This window comes from Bombina bombina, chromosome 9, assembly GCF_027579735.1.
Source record: "Bombina bombina isolate aBomBom1 chromosome 9, aBomBom1.pri, whole genome shotgun sequence".
Taxonomy (NCBI): domain Eukaryota; kingdom Metazoa; phylum Chordata; class Amphibia; order Anura; family Bombinatoridae; genus Bombina; species Bombina bombina.
This window is the reverse complement of record NC_069507.1, coordinates 102,062,776-102,085,501: the sequence shown is the minus strand read 5'-3', so window position 1 is coordinate 102,085,501 and position 22,726 is coordinate 102,062,776. Positions and strand designations below refer to the sequence as shown.

At 38.4% G+C, this 22,726-nt stretch overlaps 1 protein-coding gene across 1 annotated transcript in view; it reads left to right on the top strand.

Annotated features, from left to right (window-relative positions):
- The first annotated feature begins 5,297 nt into the window (after window positions 1–5,297).
- The window catches only part of SSRP1 (structure specific recognition protein 1), a 39,675-nt gene continuing 22,246 nt past the window's right edge, over window positions 5,298–22,726 (top strand). Inside the window, exons 1-6 of the mRNA XM_053692277.1 lie at window positions 5,298–5,407; window positions 11,532–11,717; window positions 12,261–12,366; window positions 14,182–14,372; window positions 15,275–15,505; window positions 16,711–16,814. Coding sequence (XP_053548252.1) covers window positions 5,354–5,407; window positions 11,532–11,717; window positions 12,261–12,366; window positions 14,182–14,372; window positions 15,275–15,505; window positions 16,711–16,814 — 872 coding nt within the window. The 5' untranslated portion in view covers window positions 5,298–5,353. The remainder of the gene's footprint in view (window positions 5,408–11,531; window positions 11,718–12,260; window positions 12,367–14,181; window positions 14,373–15,274; window positions 15,506–16,710; window positions 16,815–22,726) is intronic.

Here is a 22,726-nt window from a genome sequence, read left to right as displayed (position 1 = left end):
TAGGTATTTTGTCTGAATGACTTCCTAAATAAGTAAATGGACATAGACCGTGGTTTGAATTGTCATCTTTACTTCAATGTGAATGTTGCAACCGAGTCTCGATTAATGATTATAACTTGTTGTATGTATTGTTTCCTTTTTTTCTCGAAAATAAAGCTTTTGAAAAAAAAAAATTAAAGGGATACTAAACCCAAATTTTTTCTTTCATGATTCAGATAGAGCATGCAATTTTAAGCAACTTTCTAATTTACTCCTATTATTAATTTTTCTTCATTCTCATGCTATTTTTATTTGAACAAGCAAGAATGTAAGCTTAAAGGACCAGTCAACACATTAGATTTGCATTACATAATCAACAAATGTAAGATAACAAGACAATGCAATAGCACTTAGTCTGAACTTCAAATGAGTAGATTTTTTTTTTGACAATTTTAAAAGTTATGTCTTTTTCCACTCCCCCTGTACCATGTGACAGCCATCAGTCAATCACAAATGCATACACATACCATGTGACAGCCATCAGCCATTCACAAATGCATACACACTTATTCTTGTACATGCTCAGTAGGAGCTGGTGACTCAAAATGTTTAAATATAAAAAGACTGTGCACATTTAGTTAATGGAAGTAAATTGGAAAGTTGTTTAAAATGGCATGCTCTATCTTAATAATGAAAGTTTAATTTTGATTTAGTGTCCCTTTAAGAGCCGGCCCATTTTTATTTCAGCACCTAGACAGATCTTGTTGATTGGTTACTAAATGTAGCAAACCAATCAGCAAGCTCTACCAAGGTTCTGAACCAACAATGGGCTGGCTCTTAACCTTCCATTCATGCTTTTTCAAATAGAGATAGCAAGAGAATGAAGAAAAGGAGATAATAGGAATAAATTGGAAAGTTGCTTAAAATTGCATGCTCTATCTGAATAGTGAAATAATAAAATTGGGTTTTGTATCCCTTTAACATTGTATGTATGGTTTTTATTCCAGAGACTCAGACAGTGCTACTGTGTTTCTATACATTTTTAAGGGATTTTAATTTACATTCAGTAGGATGTTTTTTAAACGTATTGAATAAATGTTAATTCTTAATTATTTTTTTCGGCTCTACTCACTAGGAGTAGGTAAATCTGTTTGATAAGTGTGTGTCTATTTGATGGTTACTTTTTTCCTTCTTTTTTATGAATATATACCCCTGACCACTGGGGCACCCCCGCACTTCCCTATGGGTTTGTAGTGTATGGGTATTTGAATTATTACAATATATTGATTAGTTCTATAGCTATATTATATGTATAGATTACAAATATGACCTCTTATGATATGAGTTGGCAGAGGTGGGGGTACTCAGAGCCCTGTATAATATATATATATATATATATATATATATATATATATATATATATATATATATATATATACAGGACAAAGGGATATAAAACAGAGCACCATTTCCCCTCAGTGATATAATAAATAATATTCATAGTGCTACTGCTAAACCCACTAACTTTGCTCCCAGAGGCCCTAAGGGTGTTTGAGGAGTATGGCAGGTTCTCTAATTTTCATTTAAATAAAGCTAAATCAGAAATCCTTAATGTTAGTCTTCCACAAGCAGAATTTAGCCAGCTTTCTTGTGGGTGTCCCTTGCGTATACAAACCCGTACCCTTAGATACTTGGGAATTTGTCTTACTCCGACTACAGAACCTCTTTTCGAGGCAGACTACACGGGCTTGCTCTCTACAATTACAGGTGACCTTTCTTCCTGGACAAACAAACCAGTGTCCTGGCTTGGGAGGATAGGCATCGTCAAGATGAATGTCCTTCCTTGCATATTATATTACCTCCAGACTCTCCCGATCCAATTGCCCACCCACTTTCTGCATAAGCTGCAGAGTGTGATTGAGAGATTTATCTGGAAGGGAGTGAGGCCACGTATAGCAAAACAAACTCTATATATATCAAAGGAGGGCGGAGGACTGGGTGTCCCTAACCTGATGGCTTATCGTAAGGCTATAAATCTTCAGCACCAGGTAGAGTGGTGCCACAACTCTAAAAATAAAACATGGGTCCAAATTGGTAGAATAATTCTAGGGGCGCAAAACATGGGAACACTAGGTTGGATTACCGCTAAGTTCAGGCCCCAGACACTGGAACATTATCCCCTTTTAAGGGAATTTTTTACTCTATGGGACATAACACTAGTGGAGCACCCCCATATCTCCTCAAACCCATCACCGCTTACGCCCTTTGTGGGCAACCCGGACACTCCCTTTACAAACGCGCAATCACTGAGAGTAGATAAATCTCAGATAGCACAAGTGAGTTTTCAACGTCTATTAACTAACAAAAAAATTAGGAAGAGGGAGGATCTAGAACAAACAGGACTTGCTCTCCCCTGGTACTTCCATACGCAGCTTCAGCACTATCTAATAACACATAAAAGGCTAGGAAATATAACCAGACAATTGACTATGCTAGAATCCTTGTGCTTGCTACCTAACACACCTAAACATATGATCTCTATTGCATATCGACTGATCCTCTCCCACAAAGACACACCACTACCTAGTTATACAAGAAAATGGAACTGGGAGATTATACCCAACCCAACTGACAAAGAATGGCTCAAGATTTTTGCGGGTCACACGAAAGCCTCAGTTTCAGCGAGAATGCTAGAGACCAACTATAAATTTTTATCTTGGTGGTACCTCACACCGGAGAGAATTAAACAAATTTATAAGCAAACTGACGGAAGATGTTGGCGGGGGTGTGGAGAACAGGGTACCCTCCTTCACATTTGGTGGGAATGTAGGCTTGTTGAGCCCTTTTGGTGTTTGGTCTTGGGTGTCATGGAAGACAAACTCAGCGTTTCCTTAAATAGATCTCCAGGCACCCTACTACTATACGGCCTTCCTAAATTTAAAGATAAACCCACAAAACAGCTTTTCAATATTATGCTTAACAGTGCTAAGTCCCTGATCCCCAGGAAATGGAGGAAGGTAGAAGTCCCATCAATAGATGAATGGACGAATCAGGTTGACAGGCTTCTGCAGCTCGAGAGATTTCGCTATATGAGAGAGGATAAAATAGAGATACATGAGTATATGTCGGAACTCTGGAGGCCTGACTCCAACATGAGACCAGACATGTAGACAGATTCCCGGAAATGGGAATCTGGCGCTTTGGTGCGATTTACTAATAACCTCCGGGGAGGGGGGCCTTCTGGTTCTCCTCCCTTTCCCCCCCACCCCTTCCCTACCTACCCTGACCCTCCTTCCCTCCCTCCCTCTTACCTTCTTTCATTTCCCAGCTTTCTTTTCTCTTTTTCCTCTTAGTCTTTTTTCCTCTGTTTACACCCAAATACAGAATTGGTCACTCTTGGTGTGGAGTATGAGTTAAGCACACGCCAAGAGCATAAATCCCCTTCTTGGTGAATAGAATACAGTGGATATTTGCTCTTTGCTTTTTGTTTTATTTTTATGTTATCCTGTTAAGCATTTTGAGATGTATTGCTGAGACTTTGGACCTATTTATACCTTGATGGATGAGTTCAACCTATGAATTATTAAAAGAGGCAATCTCAGACGGATTTTTAGATGGACCTCAAGGAACTTGGCCTTTTACCAAGCTAGTTAGGTATCTTGTCTGATGGACTTCCTAAATAAGTAAATGGACATAGACCGTGGTTTGAATTGTCATCTTTACTTCAATGTGAATGTTGCAACCGAGTCTCGATTAATGATTATAACTTGTTGTATGTATTGTTTCCTTTTTTTCTCGAAAATAAAGCTTTTGAAAAAAAAAAAAAAAAATTAAAGGGATACTAAACCCAAATTTTTTCTTTCATGATTCAGATAGAGCATGCAATTTTAAGCAACTTTCTAATTTACTCCTATTATTAATTTTTCTTCATTCTCATGCTATTTTTATTTGAACAAGCAAGAATGTAAGCTTAAAGGACCAGTCAACACATTAGATTTGCATTACATAATCAACAAATGTAAGATAACAAGACAATGCAATAGCACTTAGTCTGAACTTCAAATGAGTAGATTTTTTTTTTGACAATTTTAAAAGTTATGTCTTTTTCCACTCCCCCTGTACCATGTGACAGCCATCAGTCAATCACAAATGCATACACATACCATGTGACAGCCATCAGCCATTCACAAATTCATACACACTTATTCTTGTACATGCTCAGTAGGAGCTGGTGACTCAAAATGTTTAAATATAAAAAGACTGTGCACATTTAGTTAATGGAAGTAAATTGGAAAGTTGTTTAAAATGGCATGCTCTATCTTAATAATGAAAGTTTAATTTTGATTTAGTGTCCCTTTAAGAGCCGGCCCATTTTTATTTCAGCACCTAGACAGCTCTTGTTGATTGGTTACTAAATGTAGCAAACCAATCAGCAAGGTCTACCAAGGTCTGAACCAAAAATGGGCTGGCTCTTAACCTTCCATTCATGCTTTTTCAAATAGAGATAGCAAGAGAATGAAGAAAAGGAGATAATAGGAATAAATTGGAAAGTTGCTTAAAATTGCATGCTCTATCTGAATAGTGAAATAATAAAATTGGGTTTTGTATCCCTTTAACATTGTATGTATGGTTTTTATTCCAGAGACTCAGACAGTGCTACTGTGTTTCTATACATTTTTAAGGGATTTTAATTTACATTCAGTAGGATGTTTTTTAAACGTATTGAATAAATGTTAATTCTTAATTATTTTTTTCGGCTCTACTCACTAGGAGTAGGTAAATCTATCTGTTTGATAAGTGTGTGTCTATTTGATGGTTACCTTTTTCCTTCTTTTTTATGAATATATACCCCTGACCACTGGGGCACCCCCGCACTTCCCTATGGGTTTGTAGTGTATGGGTATTTGAATTATTACAATATATTGATTAGTTCTATAGCTATATTATATGTATAGATTACAAATATGACCTCTTATGATATGAGTTGGCAGAGGTGGGGGTACTCAGAGCCCTGTATAATATATATATATATATATATATATATATATATATATATATATATATATATATATATATATATATATATATATATATATATATATACAGGACAAAGGGATATAAAACAGAGCACCATTTCCCCTCAGTGATATAATAAATAATATTCATAGTGCTACTGCTAAACCCGGAGGCGCGCTCAACAAAGAAACGTAATATTATCACATGTGTCTTACACAGAAGCTAGCATTACGCAAGTTCTGGGCGCACGCTCACGCAAGTGACGTAACCTACCTTCCGGCACCTTGACGGAAGTGGGGACACGAGTTTCTCGGTAAAGTGTGGCGGGAAGATACAGGGTTACCGGATCCGTGACGTCATGGCCGATAATTTAGAATTTAACGACATCTACCAGGAAGTGAAGGGGTCCATGGTGAGAAAGAACGGCACGCTTTATGTGACGTTTATTTCAATGTATATGTGCTTAGCACGTTGGTTGGATAACACGTCTGTGTATACGGATCAGTGACCTATGCTAACGTGTATATAATGTTCTGTCATATGTAGGTCAACCCGTTATATAACAAATACCCACGTCACTATTCTTATAAGTAATACTATGTGTATCACTAACTTAGGCATTGTCATAAAGTGAGCGAGGTCCTGGTGAGAATGGCAGCACTTTCAATGAGAAAACAGCTGCTCTATAATAAACAGAATAACTGATTTATTCTAACTTGTTACACGAAGAGATTATGTCAGTTTGTGAGCATCCTTTGCACCACTTACGTTGAGTTGACTAGCTAGCTCTGAACACACAATGACACTAGGCTTGTAGTTGTGCTCTAGATTAGAACATGAGCTGGCAAAGTATTACTAAAAGGTGACCAACTGTGACAGCTTATTTTTTTATTTAAATCCTGGGCACATCAAAGTGCAGAAAGAAAATGCTCTATTTTATGATTGCACTGTCCCCAGCCAATGGGTTAAACACATAGTTAAATTAGTTCCAGAGCAGCAATGCACTACTGGGAGCTAGCTGAACATATCTGGGGAGTCGAGTCAATGACAAGTCAGATGTGGGAAGCCACCAATCAGCAGATGGCTCCCAGCAGTGACTTGCTATGCTGTCCTGACCCTGCCTTAGTGTTCTACATAGAAACTTTTGCCAGTTAATGGCATTATGAAGTTGCCGGGTAAAGGCAGTGTAATACTTTGCAATATTCTATTATTTTATTTATTAATGTTACTTAAAGGGACAGTATCAAGTAAACATGAACTTTTCAAAATTTTATTTCAATTGTGTGTTAATCGTACCATTGGATCTCAAATCTTCTTTCAAGTAATTTAAATAGTTAGTGCATAGACTTACCTTTGTGAGCGATCCGGTTTATTCTCTGCTTCCCCTAGCTTCTTCGTTCAGATTGCAGTCTTGTATTGTCCCACAAAGAGGTTAAAGGGACACGAAACCCAAATTTTTTTCTTCCATGATTCGGATAGAGCATACGGTTTTGTTTTTATATATATATATGTCAAAGAGTTAAAAACTACTAGCCCAGAGGGGAAAAGTTACTAATTTGCATAAATATAGAGAGAAGTTCCCAATAAGCAAAAAGAGGCTGCTCATTGGGTGGTAACTAGCCATAAAACAAGCTATTATGCTATTATTCGTTCCCAGGTTGAGCGCTTCTTTCATTTTATTTATGCAAATTATGACTCTTAGGGAAGTCTCTCTAAGCCCGATGCGGGAATCCAGACGTGGACCCGGTGCTCAGTGTGCCTAGAGGGATATGTCTGCAACTCACTGACAAGGCCCACACTAGACCGAAACGTACGTCTGGGGTTAAGCAGTTTCTCTTGTTCAGAGAGGGATTACCTGAAATTTGGGGCTGTACTGTACTGTTAAGTCAGGATCAGATTGATATGCTACAGGAAAGTTATTCTCTGTGAAAGACACATGTTGAGCAAAAAGAGGCTGCTTCTTGGGTGGTAACTAGTGATAGAACAAGCTATTATGCTATTGTTCATTCCCAGGTTAAGCGCTTCTCTCATTGTATTTAGGGAAAAGTTACTAGTCCACTCAATGTTAAAAATAGGAAAAAGTCAAATTTCTCAGTTGTCCTGGAATAGTGGACCCCTGGAAATTCCAAGCTCTCATTTTTTTTTATTTATGAACAAGCAATTTGCAGCCGTATCACCTGCTGGCTATCCAGCTAAACATCTGCGGAATACTTTATCTTGGGCTTGTAGCTCCTGCTGCTACTTGGAGTTTACAAACAACTCCCTTCTCACACTTCAGTCTGAGGCTGCAGTACATATTGTCAATTCATCCAAATATTTCCAGCCTTAACCCGCATCTTCTCCAGGCCTGCTTCAGTTAAGGTTCTCTCAGGCTGATTCCTGCCAAGTTCCAGAAGTGGGCTCTCAGGAGAGATGCTACATGGCCGGCTGTAATCTAGATATGACAAAGTAATTTTCAACTTCCCCCAGAGACGCTAGCGCACATTCAGGGCCCTCACCATCCTGCATGCTATGCTCTACAGTGGTTGCTTGATATACTCTGGAGCTCATTTATATATGAGCCTAATTGACCAATGCAATAGTAATAAGGCAAACAAAACTCCAGCAGTTTAAAGGAGAGTGCCTCTTGACTGAAAACATCTCAAAACATGTATTATGTACGCAGAACTTTTGTAATGCAGTGAATAATTTCTGTAAAATAAAAAAAATAAAAACACTTTAAATTAATGGCCCTTTAAACATAAACCTTCTTTCTCTCCCATCTGAAAGAGAATGCACAGCTGAATACTCACAATTAATCCATAGCCGATATGGGCATTATTCACAGCAGCAGCTTTTGTAGGGTAGTTAAATGGACATTGTAAACTAGATTTTTCCTTGCATAAATGTTTTGCAGATTATATAGCCCATCTGGGTGTGTTTTGTAGCTGTACATATTCTTTATAGTAGTGTCTATTACATGCATTAATATGAAAATTGGTGTTTACTGTCCCTTTAAATGTGTTGTAAGTAGAGGTGCATTGTTATTAATTGTTCCATGTCAGACAGTGCAAGGCAGTATAATGCATATGATATATGCAAAATCCATTGCATAATTACAGTTTCTAGTTTTTATGTCACAAAGTATATTGTATTTGACAGTAATGCTAAATAATTTAGAGTTAAAAATAATTAAAATATATATTCATTATTAAAAAAAAATCTAAGTATTTTAGATTGTGGATTATTATTGTAACTTTAAATGCAGATACATTCTTTATATTGGTCTGGAAACATTTCATGAAACCTATATTTTTCTAACATTTTTCTAGATTAAAGAATGGAGATGCATATTACTTAAAGGGATATTCCAGTCAAAATTGAAATGCACATAGATGAATCACATATTTGAATAGAAACATATTTGCAATATACATTTATTAGCAAAAATGTTTCTAGTATCCCTTTAAAGGGACTGTAAACCCCTTATAATGAAAATACATTTGTTTTATTGCTATAGAATATCATATCAGCTAAGTCTTAACGGTTTTAAAACATATTAACATCCTTTTTACTGCAATTATTTATCAATAGCCAAGCTCTGCCCACCGTTTGCCTTATTTGGAGGAGCCAAACTGGGCTTTAGTCTGCAGCCAGCAAGGCTAGCTCTGGCTACAATGTTGTATAGAATGCATTGTTTTTCTCTTGTTATCAGGTAAAGCCAATTAGGGACATATATGTAGCAGAGTTAACCTTGGGGAATTCAGACGCAGGTGATATCACCATGCATGAGAGACCCGGAAGTACAGTTAGCATCTAGGACAGGGGTGGGCAACTGTCGGCCTATATTGCCAGCATTATGGCTGAAATAGCATTATGGGATATGTAGTCCATAACATAGGGAGGGCCGATAATTGCCCACCCCTGATCTAGGAACTTAAGGGACCTGGATCGAGATGTAGATATTCAAACCTTTCAATCTCAGCTCTCATAAGCCCAATAAATACCAAAGACCCACCCTTTGAAACTCTTGGGTATGTGAAACTGAAAGGTAATTTTATTAAAAAATAAAAAAACACATTTTAGTACACATATCGCTACTAGACAGGCTAAAATGTTACTCGCCACTGATCCCACCTATCACCTGCCCACACCATGACCCCACCCCCTCTTTGCATATGTTTAGCCATTGTAAAATACCTGTTATTGTGTAGTAATTTTTAATATTTGTTATTGTAAACCGTAACAAACTAAGTAATTTTATTACAATTATTAAAAATATATACATTTACTGTCCATCTGGCTGTTTATAGATGTTGATTTAACATTCACACACTATCTTTCACTACTCGCCAATTGCTATTGGGCAAGTGGAAATTTTAATCTCTGCACATATTATAATATGCCATCAAAAAGACCCAGAGACCCCCATGTTATGAAGCCCGTAAGCCCATCTTTAACATAAAGCCCATATATAAGTTTTTATTCGCCTGTCGATCACTTAAGCAGTAGTGATCACCTGGCGTGCATAAAGGTGCATTCATTTAAGTAGAGGCTCATGGGAGTCCCTACCTGCAAAGTTATATAAATGTACCAAAAGGCCCTGAATAATGAGGATAACCCCTTCTTGTTTGTTTATAAGTTTAGTGAAGGGGGGAACACAAAACCATGTAAGTTTCAATTTTAAAACAAAAAGGCCTGGAGACGCCCTTAAAGGGACACAAAACCCCAAAAAATTATTTCATGATTCTGATAGAGAATACAATTTTAAACAACTTTCCAATTTACTTATATTATTTAATTTGCTTCCTTCTCTTGTTATCCTTTGCTGAAAGTTTTATCTAGGCAAGCTCAGGGGCAGCAGAGAACCTAGGTTCTAGCTGTTGATTGGTGGCTGCTTATACATATTGATTGTGATTGGCTCACCCATGTGTTCAGTTAGAAACAATTAGTGCATTACTGCTCCTTCAACAAATGATACCAAGAGAATTAAACAGATTAGATTATAGAAGTAAATTAGAAAGTTGTTTAAAATTGTATTCTCTATCTGAATCATGAAATAGAAATGTTGGGTTTCATGTCCCTTTAAGACCTCCTGTTTCATAGTCTAGAACAGTGATTTTTAACCTTTTTTTTTGCCGTGGCACACTTTTTTACATTAAAAAATCCTGTGGCACACCACCATCCCCAAATTTAAAAAAAAATCACACATTGTAGCCTAATACAGCATATATATATATACACATAAACACAAACACACACATACTGTATGTATTGTGCTGTTATGCCATGCCTCCTACAAACTACCCCTGCACTGGGAGTAAAAAACAAGCAAAGTTTAAAAAATATGTCACACTGTTGTCAGTCTGCCGTGGCACACCTGAGGATCTCTCACGGCACACTAGTGTGCCACGGCACACTGGTTGAAAAACACTGGTCTAGAAGCCCCTCTTTAAAACAAAAGCCCATAATTAGGTTTTTGAAGCCAGATGATCACCGTGGTAATAGTGATCACCTAGCTTGAATAAATGTCCATTTGAGCATAGCCTCATGGGAGCCCCTATATGTGCACATCAATGTTACAAAATCATAGCCTAAGGCCCCTATTTATATGAAAATAAACCCTTCTTCTTTTAACTAAAGTGTTTAGATAGAAGAAGAAAAACACACACACACACAATTGTTTACTACATTTAGTGAAATTTTAATGATATATACATACAATAATGGTATCATTTGAATTTGCTGGAAACAGTATGTATGTGAGAATAATCTAAAGACTCCAAAACAGCTCAACAGTTAAAGGGACAGTCAAGTCCAAAAAAAACTTTCATGTTTTAAATAGGGCATGCAATTTTAAACAACTTCCCAATTTACTTTTATCACCAATTTTGCTTTGTTCTCTTGGTATTCTTAGTTGAAAGCTAAAACTAGGAGGTTCATATGCTAATTTCTTAGACCTTGAAGACTGCCTCTAATCTGAATACATTTTGACCACTAGAGGGCATTAGTTCACATGTTTCATATAGATAACATTGAGCTCATGCACGTAAAGTGACCTAGGACTGAGCACTGATTGGCTAAACTGCATGTCTGTCAAAAGAACTGAAACAAGGGGCAGTTTGCAGAGCCATAGATACAAGGTAATGACAGAGGTAAAACGTGTATTATTATAACTGTGTTGGTTATGCAAAATTGGGAAATGGGTAATAAAGGGATTATCTTTCTTTTTAAACAACAAAAAATTTGGTGTTGACTGTCCCTTTAAGTTATGTTCTGGGAGTTAGAAATTGCTCAATTTTCCGGGCTAAATTAAATAAAAAGGGGCAAAATAAGTTACGGAAAGTATATTGCAAAGTTGTTTCATTACACATAACTACACTTTAAATAATCATCTCATGGTGTATACTGTCCCTTTTAACTTGAATGAGATAAAATCCAAATGTAATGATTATCTGTGAGTGAATACCTGTGATTAGAACTAAAGCATATTAAAAATAAGATACAAATAGTAATAAGATACTCTATTCTCACTGTATATGTATCCTTTTTCACAGAATGATGGACGTTTACGCCTTTCTCGAGCTGGGCTCATGTATAAAAACAACAAAACAGGAAAAGTGGAGAACATTGCATCCACTGATCTTGCTGAGGGAATATGGCGGCGTGTGGCACTGGGATACGGCATTAAAATCTTGACACAAGCGGGGCATGTGCATAAATATGATGGCTTCAGAGAGAACGTAAGACCTCTTGCATATTATTAGAACACGTCTTAAAAGGGTGCTTAAAATGAGTTTTTCTTTAGTGACTTGTAATAAGTGTTGTGCATTTCGTATAACGCCTATGAATGCTTTTTATTAATGCATATGTATATATGTGTGTGTGTGTGTGTATATATATGTGTGTGTGTGTGTATGTATGTATGTGTATATATATATATATATATATATATATATATATATATATATATATATATATATATATATATATATATGTATATATATATATATGTATATATATATATATATATATATATATATATATATATATATATATATATATATATATATATATATATATATATATATATATATATATATATATATAGTGTTAATAGGACAAGTGCACTCTCACGAACAGTATCACGATTTGCCAGGGTGCATTGCATGAATGTGGGTAATAATAACAAAAGATAGAAGACAGCAAAATATATATATATATATATATATAAAATCATCATGAGCTTTCTTTTAAGTACATGGAAATACTTTTTTTTTTCTCAGGAATACGAGAAGCTGTCTGAATATTTTAAGTCACATTTTCAAGTAGATCTAGTTGAAAAAGATCTCTCTGTAAAAGGCTGGAACTGGGGAAGTGTTCGGTTTGGAGGTGAGACATCATTATTTGTCTCTAGCAACAGTACTTTTCTTGTCCCTTCTTCTTTTTTTTGTAGTGATGTGCTCTCCCGTCCCAGAATTTTCTACTTTTTCTCAATCATTTACTTTTTGCTTATATAACATAGTTGATGAGATTTATACAAAAAAAAAGACAGACGTCCATTGAGTTCAACCTATACAAATCTTAATATACTTACAATAAAATCTCCAGTTGAGCTTAAATTAATCCCATTAAAAGGTGACCCATTAAACACAAGCAATCATATCCAAGAATTCTGTTTCTAGCCAGAAAAGTATCTAAACTATTTTTAAATGTATCTAAGATATTGGCATTCACTAACTAATTAGGTAATGAGTTCGACAATTTGATTGCTCTTACAGTGAGTAAGTTTGATATTGTACTAGATTAAAGTGATAATAAACCCTACATTTTTCTTTCATGATTCAGATAGAGCATCTGTTTTTAAACAACTTTCTAATTTACTTCTATTATCATTTTTTCATTGTTCTCTTGGTATCTTTTGTTGAAAAGCAGCAAAGTACGCTTAGGAGCCGGCCCATTTCTGGGGCACTATATAGCAGCAGTTTTGCAAGAATGTTACCCATTTGCAAGATTACTATATGTCAGCACTATTTCCTGCCATGCATTGCTCTAGAAGCCTACCTAGGTATCTCTTCACCACATAATATCATGGGAACAAAGCCAATTTGATAACAGAAGTAAATTAGTAACTTTTTTAAAAAGGGTGAGCTCTGTCTGAATCACAAAAGAGAATTTTTGGGTTTCATTTCCCTTTCTATTTGTATTTAGTTGCATGCATATGAAAGAATCCTATTTGAATGGACATAACATCAGTCATAAAGTGCATTTCATTACTGAAGTTTGCTTGTTCAGACTTTGAAATAAGTTACACAGACAGTTAATGCTAAATACATTCCATGCAGACCCCGCTAATTAAGGGTGCTGCCATTTTGGAACCTAGGTTTTACTGCAGACACGTGGAGAGTTTCTGCACCTGTGCACACACTTCAGCGTTGGAATGTAGTGAAAACTAGATTTCAATATGCCAGCACCCATATCTAGAGGCAGGGAAGAACCTCAATACTATACTTGTATTTAGTGTTTAAAGGGCCATAAGTTAAAATTACATGCACTAATTCTTTAGAGCATTTAATTTTAAGACTATCAACCCTGCACTACTGTGCGTTTAACTCCCACAAAGGGATTAAACACACAGTAGAAGTACCACTGAACACTGCTTGTCCCAAGCGGAAACCAGTTTATCCAGTCATTAGAGCTAGTTTCACATCAGATTCACGTGACTAGCACTGTTGATTGGATCAGCAGTGGTTTTTGCTTGGGGCCAGCAGTGTTCTGTGGGTCCCGAGTTGTACTTCTACTGTGAGTTTAACCCCTTTGCAGTAGCAAATTATAGCATGCAATTTTTCAACTATTTTGGCCCTTTAATGTTTTTTTTTTTTTTTTTAAGTCCGCTCTGGATCATTAGTGCATTGCCAGTCTGGAGCTGACTTAATACACTTTTCTTTGCAAACAGTACTAGAATACTTTTTATTTTATGTCCCTTTTAAACATGTTAACCTGTCTTCTTGCAATATATATTATATAATAGAGGAAACTTGAAGAGTAGTTTAGAATTTATGCTGAATCACAAAAGAAACACTTGGGGTTTCATGTCTCTTCAAGCTAAATATTGTATACATTTGGTGCTGATTATCTTCTTACTTTCTCTTCCTTTTTTTTACTGCCTGTAAAGCTCATTAAACAGTCTTATTTCTGACATTCTAGGGCAGCTACTTGCATTTGATATTGGGGAACAGACTGCCTTTGAGCTCCCTCTCAGTAATGTATCTCAGTGCACCACCGGGAAGAATGAAGTGACTCTTGAGTTTCATCAAAATGATGACTCAGAAGTTTCTCTCATGGAGATCCGCTTCTATGTTCCTCCATCGCAGGATGATGGTGGAGATCCAGTGGAGGTCACTGTTATTTTAATGCCCTTTATTCCCTTTTCACATTTGGATATTGTGATTTGTTTTTTTTTTAAGTGATGGTAAATCTTTCCCCTTTGTATAAACATATCCGTAATGTTAGCCATCTTTTAGTTTCATTAACCCTTTGAGTGCTAAGCACTTTCCCACCTGGGTGCTAATATTTTCTAAGGTGTTTTTTTTTTTGGAAAAATATATACAGACCCCCAAGACTTACACTGTTGGAAAGGTTAGGCAATTACCTTTCCAACAGTGGGTCTTGGGGGTCTGTAGCTGCTTAGATGCCTGAGATACAGGCTTCCAAGTAGCATGCCCCCTCCTCCTATACTTAACAAAGTTGCGCTGTGACGTCATCACCACGCATCACGTGAAGCCCCGGCAATGCCTGTCACTCTACAGGCACTATCGCCGGGGTAGGAGCGGTTAGGAGCCCCCAGATCTCCCTCAAGGCGGGAGAGTGCTCATGACGGCTGAGAAACTCTGTGACGGCTCAGAGCCGTCATTAGCACTCAAAGGGTTAATCAGTTGTAATGAAGATGTGCTTTAACTTATATTTTAATGTATCACTGACATTCAAATACCCGGCGTTTGAACTGTTCTCCAATCAGTGCTCTAGCTACAAAAAAAAAGCCATATGCCTAGAGCGTTGATTGGAGATCAGTTCAAACCGTTGGCTCATAAAAAAAAAAAAAGTAGTTTTGAAGTGGGTGGCCGGAACATGGGGTATTTGAATTTCAGCGCTACATTAAAAAGTAAAGCGCATCTTCATTACAACTGATTTATTAAACTCCATCTAAAAATCGCTTACATTTCAGATCTGTTCTGCAAAGGGGAAAGTTTACCATCACTTTAATTTTGCTTTACTTACTGTGTTTTTTTTTTCTTTTAAGGCTTTTTCAAAGAACGTTGTATCTAAGGCAGATATCATACAAGCAACAGGTGATGCAGTTTGCATATTTAGGGAGCTGCAGTGCTTAACTCCACGTGGACGATATGATATCCGTATATATCCTTCATTCTTGCACTTGCACGGCAAAACATTTGACTACAAAATTCCCTACACAACAGTATTGCGTCTGTTCCTACTACCACACAAAGACCAGAGGCAAATGTTTTTTGTGGTAAGCAGTTTCATGTTCTTTTTTTTGTTAATTCCTTCATAGTTAATAAGAAGTCATTATGAGTTCTTAATGAATACCTGAAATTAGACATTGACCATGTGTGTATGTCAACATTTAAAGGGATGTTAAACCGTAAATACATGCTAGACATAATGATGTATTCAAAGCAAAGATATGCCTTTAGAATAATATGTAGATGTATTTTTACAATTGTATTCAAATATTAAAAATTTAAGTGTAAAGCTTTAGTTTCTATAAAGTATTGGGCTCGACCATTTTTGAACTAGTTTTCTGTTTTTCTCTGTGCAAACAAACCTGTGTGGAATCCCTTTCAGATTATCCTATGTTTCACACTGCCTTGTTTGAACATTCTTTTATTTTCTGTTTTATGTCTGTCCCCAATTGTCTTTAGCAGGGGGGACCCATAAGAGGCAACTTAGAGATAGAAACTTCAAATTTTAAATGTGCATAGATGCGTTTCCGTTTAAAATTTAAAGTGAAGGTAAACTTTCACAAATGAGTGCCTGGTTTTTACAAATATTAAAAACAAGCCAGAGCAGCGATTTCCCCCGACTGCAGCTCATCTCAATTCCGGCTTTATCCAATCACGGCTTCCCCCCCAGAGCAAACATTGCCTGAGGCCACGCTGTGATTGGAGGAAGCCGGATTTGTCATTGCTGACGTAAGAAGAGATGAGCTGCGGGCGGGGGAATTGCTGCTCCGGCTTGCAAGAAGAAAAGGTAAGTATTTTAACAAAATTGCTGAAATGTAAACTTTCATGAATGAAAGTTTCCCTGTTTTTAATGGCATTTTTAAAAACCTGGCACTCATTCGTGAAAGTTTACCTTCACTTTTTTTAATAGCATTTTTGGAATATACTTAACTTTACGTTATTATTGTTTTAAAGTGGCATACACACATATCCTGTAAGGGCTTGTGCACCAGGTTCAAACATGGCGGCATACATTACTTTACAGAAATCCAGAGGAATTTAGAAAAACAATTTTTAGAGTTAAATGAAAAGGGAACAAAATAATGAGTGTGTTGCAAAGTTGATGTTTTTTAGCTACACATAAAGATTTTATATTACAATCGCATACTGTTTTTTTAATACCATTTTTAAGTAAATACCTAATTCGTATCCAGGAACTGAGGTGGTGGTTGATGTATGGAGGTGAACTAGCTTTGTCTCCTTTCTTCCATAGATCAGTTTGGATCCCCCAATAAAGCAGGGACAGACCCGTTACCATTTCCTAATCCTTCTTTTCTCAAAAGACGAGGAAATCAGTTTGACCCTCAATATGAGCGAGTAAGTTATAACCCGAATCTATCTTTATAGGACTGTTTTCTTGAGTTGCAAAAGAAGAAGGAAAAAAAACCCAAAAAAAAAAAAAAAAACCCCAGTGGATTAACTACTAGTAAAAGATTTCAAAATTGTCTCTCCCTTCGCTTTCTTTCCCACAGTACTATACTCTTTCTTATTTCTCCAACATTGGTGTGTCCGGTCCACGGCGTCATCCTTACTTGTGGGAATATCTCTTCCCCAACAGGAAATGGCAAAGAGTCCCAGCAAAGCTGGCCATATAGTCCCTCCTAGGCTCCGCCCACCCCAGTCATTCTCTTTGCCGTTGCACAGGCAACATCTCCACGGAGATGGTTAAGAGTTTTTTGGTGTTTAAATGTAGTTTTTTATTCTTCTATCAAGTGTTTGTTATTTTAAAATAGTGCTGGTATGTACTATTTACTCTGAAACAGAAAAGGATGAAGATTTCTGTTTGTGAGAGGAAGATGATTTTAGCAGACAGTAACTAAAATCGATTGCTGTTTCCACATAGGACTGTTGAGATGAAGTAACTTCAGTTGGGGGAAACAGTTAGCAGACTTTTCTGCTTAAGGTATGACTAGCCATTTTTCTAACAAGACTGTTTTATGCTGGAAGGCTGTCATTTCCCCTCATGGGGACTGGTAAGCCATTTTCTTAGTCAAGCAAACAGAATAAAGGGCTTAATATGGGCTATAAAACTGGTAGACACTTTTATGGGCTAAATCGATTGCTTTATTTGGGCATTTTATACAGGTTTATGCTGATAATTCACATTTATAAACTTGGGGAACGTTTTTTAACGGCAGGCACTATGTTAGACACCTTTTCCAGTCAGGGAGGGCCTTCCCAGTTGTAGGCTGAGCCTCATTTTCGCGCCATTACTGCGCAGTTGTTTTTGAGAGCAAGACATGCAGATGCATGTGTGAGGATCTGAAAGTAGCTGGAAAAGTTTCTAGAAGGCGTCATTTGGTATCGTATTCCCCTCTGGGCTTGGTTAGGTCACAGCAAAGGCTATAGCTGGGACTGTATAGGGGTTAAATTTGTAAACGGCTCCGGTTCCGTTATTTTAAGGGTTAAAGCTCTGAAAATTGGTGTGCAATACTCTTAATGCTTTAAGACACTGTGGTGAAATTTTGGTAATTTTTGAACAATTTCTTCATACTTTTTCACATATTCAGTAATAAAGTGTTTTCTGTTTAAAATTTAAAGAGACAGTAACGGTTTTGTTTTAAAACGTTTTTTGTGCTTTATTGACAAGTTTAAGCCTGTTTAACATGTCTGTGCCTTCGGATAAGCTATGTTCTATATGTATGAAAGCCAATGTGTCTCCTCATTTAAATTTGTGTGATAATTGTGCCATAGCGTCCAAACAAAGTAAGGACAGTACTGCTACAGATAATGAAATTGCCCAAGATGATTCCTCAGATGAGGGGAGTAAACATGATACATCATCTCCTACTGTGTCTACACCAGTTTTGCCCACGCAGGAGGCCCCTAGTACATCTAGCGCGCCAATGCTTATTACCATGCAACAATTGACGGCTGTAATGGATAACTCCATAGCAAATATTTTATCCAAAATGCCTACATATCAGAGAAAGCGCGATTGCTCTGTTTTAAACACTGAAGAGCAGGAGGGCGCTGATGATAATTGTTCTGTCATACCCTCACACCAATCTGAAGTGGCCATGAGGGAGGTTTTGTCAGATGGGGAAATTTCAGATTCAGGAAAAATTTCTCAACAAGCTGAACCTGATGTTGTGACATTTAAATTTAAATTAGAACATCTCCGCGCACTGCTTAAAGAGGTGTTATCTACTCTGGATGATTGTGACAACTTGGTCATTCCAGAGAAATTATGTAAGATGGACAAGTTCCTAGAGGTTCCGGTGCACCCCGACGCTTTTCCTATACCCAAGCGGGTGGCGGACATAGTGAATAAGGAGTGGGAAAAGCCCGGCATACCTTTTGTTCCCCCCCCTATATTTAAGAAATTATTTCCTATGGTCGACCCCAGAAAGGACTTATGGCAGACAGTCCCTAAGGTCGAGGGGGCAGTTTCTACTCTAAACAAGCGCACTACTATTCCTATCGAGGATAGTTGTGCTTTCAAAGATCCTATGGATAAAAAATTGGAGGGTTTGCTTAAAAAGATTTTTGTACAGCAAGGTTACCTTCTACAACCCATTTCGTGCATTGTTCCTGTCACTACAGCAGCGTGGTTCTGGTTCGAGGAACTAGAAAAGTCGCTCAGTAGAGAGACTCCATATGAGGAGGTTATGGACAGAGTTCACGCACTTAAGTTGGCTAACTTTTATTTTAGATGCCGCTTTGCAATTACCTAGATTAGCGGCGAAAAATTCAGGGTTTGCAATCGTGGCTCGCAGAGCGCTTTGGCTAAAGTCTTGGTCAGCGGATGTGTCATCCAAGACAAAATTGCTTAACATCCCTTTCAAAGGTAAAACTCTATTTTGACCAGAATTGAAAGAGATTATCTCAGACATCACTGGGGGAAAGGGCCACGCCCTTCCACAAGATAGGCCTTTCAAGGCCAAGAATAAGTCTAATTTTCGTTCCTTTCGCAATTTCAGGAACGGACCGGCCTCTAATTCTGCATCCTCTAAGCAAGAGGGTAATGCCTCACAACCCAAACCAGCCTGGAAACTGATGCAAGGCTGGAACAAGGGTAAGCAGGCCAAGAAGCCTGCTGCTGCTAACAAAACAGCATGAAGGAGTAGCCCCCGATCCGGGACCGGATCTAGTAGGGGGCAGACTCTCTCTCTTTGCTCAGGCTTGGGCAAGAGATGTTCAGGATCCCTGGGCACTAGAAATAGTTTCTCAGGGTTATCTTCTGGAATTCAGGGAACTACCCCCAAGGGGAAGGTTCCACATGTCTCACTTATCCTTAAACCAAATAAAGAGACAGGCGTTCTTACATTGTGTAGAAGACCTGTTAAAGATGGGAGTGATACACCCAGTTCCAATAAAGGAACAAGGAATGGGATTTTATTCAAATCTGTTCGTAGTTCCCAAAAAAGAGGGAACTTTCAGACCAATTTTGGATTTGAAGATCCTAAACAAATTTCTCAGGGTACCATCGTTCAAGATGGAAACCATTCGAACGATTCTACCCACTATCCAGGAAGGTCAATTTATGACTACCGTGGATCTAAAGGATGCGTACCTACATATTCCTATCCACAAAGAACATCATCAGTTCCTAAGGTTTGCCTTTCTGAACAAACATTACCAGTTTGTGGCCCTCCCATTCGGGTTAGCCACTGCTCCAAGGATTTTCACAAAGGTACTAGGGTCCCTTCTAGCGGTTCTAAGACCGAGGGGCATTGCAGTAGTACCTTACTTGGACGACATTCTAATACAAGCGTCGTCCCTGTCAAAAGCAAAGGCTCATACAGACATCGTTCTGGCCTTTCTCAGATCACACGGATGGAAGGTGAACATAGAAAAAAGTTCTCTGTCTCCGTCAACAAGAGTTCCCTTCTTGGGAACAATAATAGATTCCTTAGAAATGAGGATTTTTCTGACAGAGGTCAGAAAGTCAAAACTTCTAAGCACTTGTCAAGTTCTTCATTCTGTTCCACGTCCTTCCATAGCGCAGTGCATGGAAGTAGTAGGGTTGATGGTTGCAGCAATGGACATAGTTCCTTTTGCACGAATTCATCTAAGACCATTACAACTGTGCATGCTCAAACAGTGGAATGGGGACTATACAGACTTGTCTCCAATGATTCAGGTAGATCAGAAGACCAGAGATTCACTCCGTTGGTGGCTGACCCTGGACCATCTATCCCAGGGAATGAGCTTCCGCAGACCAGAGTGGGTCATTGTCACGACCGACGCCAGTCTAGTGGGCTGGGGCGCGGTCTGGGAATCCCTGAAAGCGCAGGGACTATGGTCTCGGGAAGAGTCTCTTCTCCCGATAAACATTCTGGAACTAAGAGCGATCTTCAATGCTCTCAGGGCTTGGCCTCAGCTTGCAAAGGCCAGATTCATAAGATTCCAATCAGACAACATGACGACCGTTGCGTATATCAGTCATCAGGGGGGAACAAGGAGTTCCCTGGCGATGAAAGAAGTGACCAAAATAATTCAATGGGCGGAGGATCACTCCTGCCACCTATCTGCGATCCACATCCCAGGTGTGGAAAACTGGGAAGCGGATTATCTGAGTCGTCAGACATTCCATCCGGGGGAGTGGGAACTCCACCCGGAGATCTTTGCCCAACTAACTCAATTATGGGGCATTCCGGACATGGATCTGATGGCGTCTCGTCAGAACTTCAAGGTTCCTTGCTACGGGTCCAGATCCAGGGATCCCAAGGCGACTCTAGTAGATGCACTAGTAGCACCTTGGACCTTCAACCTAGCTTATGTATTTCCACCGTTTCCTCTCATTCCCAGGCTGGTAGCCAGGATCAAACAGGAGAGGGCCTCAGTGATCTTGATAGCTCCTGCGTGGCCACGCAGGACTTGGTATGCAGACCTGGTGAATATGTCATCGGTTCCACCATGGAAGCTACCTTTGAGACAGGACCTTCTTGTTCAGGGTCCATTCGAACATCCAAATCTGGTCTCCCTCCAGCTGACGGCTTGGAGATTGAACGCTTGATTCTATCAAAGCGTGGGTTTTCAGATTCTGTGATAGATACTCTGGTTCAGGCCATAAAACCGGTAACTAGAAAGATTTACCATAAAATATGGAAAAGATATATCTGTTGGTGTGAATCCAAAGGATTCCCATGGAATAAGATAAAAATTCCTAAGATTCTCTCCTTTCTACAAGAAGGTTTGGAGAAAGGATTATCTGCAAGTTCTCTAAAAGGACAGATCTCTGCTTTATCTGTCTTACTACACAAAAGACTGGCAGCTGTGCCAGATGTTCAAGCATTTGTTCAGGCTCTGGTTAGGATCAAGCCTGTTTACAGACCTTTGACTCCTCCCTGGAGTCTAAATCTAGTTCTTTCAGTTCTTCAAGGGGTTCCGTTTGAACCTTTACATTCCATAGATATTAAGTTACTATCTTGGAAAGTTTTGTTTTTGGTTGCTATTTCCTCTGCTAGAAGAGTTTCAGAGTTATCTGCTCTGCAGTGTTCTCCGCCCTATCTGGTGTTCCATGCAGATGAGGTGGTTTTGCGTACTAAGCCTGGTTTTCTTCCAAAGGTTGTTTCTAACAAGAATATTAACCAGGAGATAGTTGTACCTTCTTTATGTCCGAATCCAGTTTCAAAGAAGGAACGTTTGTTACACAATTTGGACGTAGTCCGTGCTCTAAAATTCTATTTAGAGGCTACAAAAGATTTCAGACAAACATCTTCTTTCTTTGTTGTCTATTCTGGTAAAAGGAGAGGTCAAAAAGCGACTTCTACCTCTCTTTCCTTTTGGCTTAAAAGCATCATCCGATTGGCTTATGAGACTCCCGGACGGCAGCCTCCTGAAAGAATCACAGCTCACTCCACTAGGGCTGTGGCTTCCACATGGGCCTTCAAGAACGAGGCTTCTGTTGACCAGATATGTAAGGCAGCGACTTGGTCTTCACTGCACACTTTTGCCAAATTTTACAAATGTGATACTTTTGCTTCTTCGGAGGCTATTTTTGGGAGAAAGGTTTTGCAAGCCGTGGTGCCTTCCGTTTAGGTAACCTGATTTGCTCCCTCCCTTCATCCGTGTCCTAAAGCTTTGGTATTGGTTCCCACAAGTAAGGATGACGCCGTGGACCAGACACACCAATGTTGGAGAAAACAGAATTTATGCTTACCTGATAAATTACTTTCTCCAACGGTGTGTCCAGTCCACGGCCCGCCCTGGTTTTTTAATCAGGTCTGATCAATTATTTTCTCTAACTACAGTCACCACGGTACCATATGGTTTCTCCTATA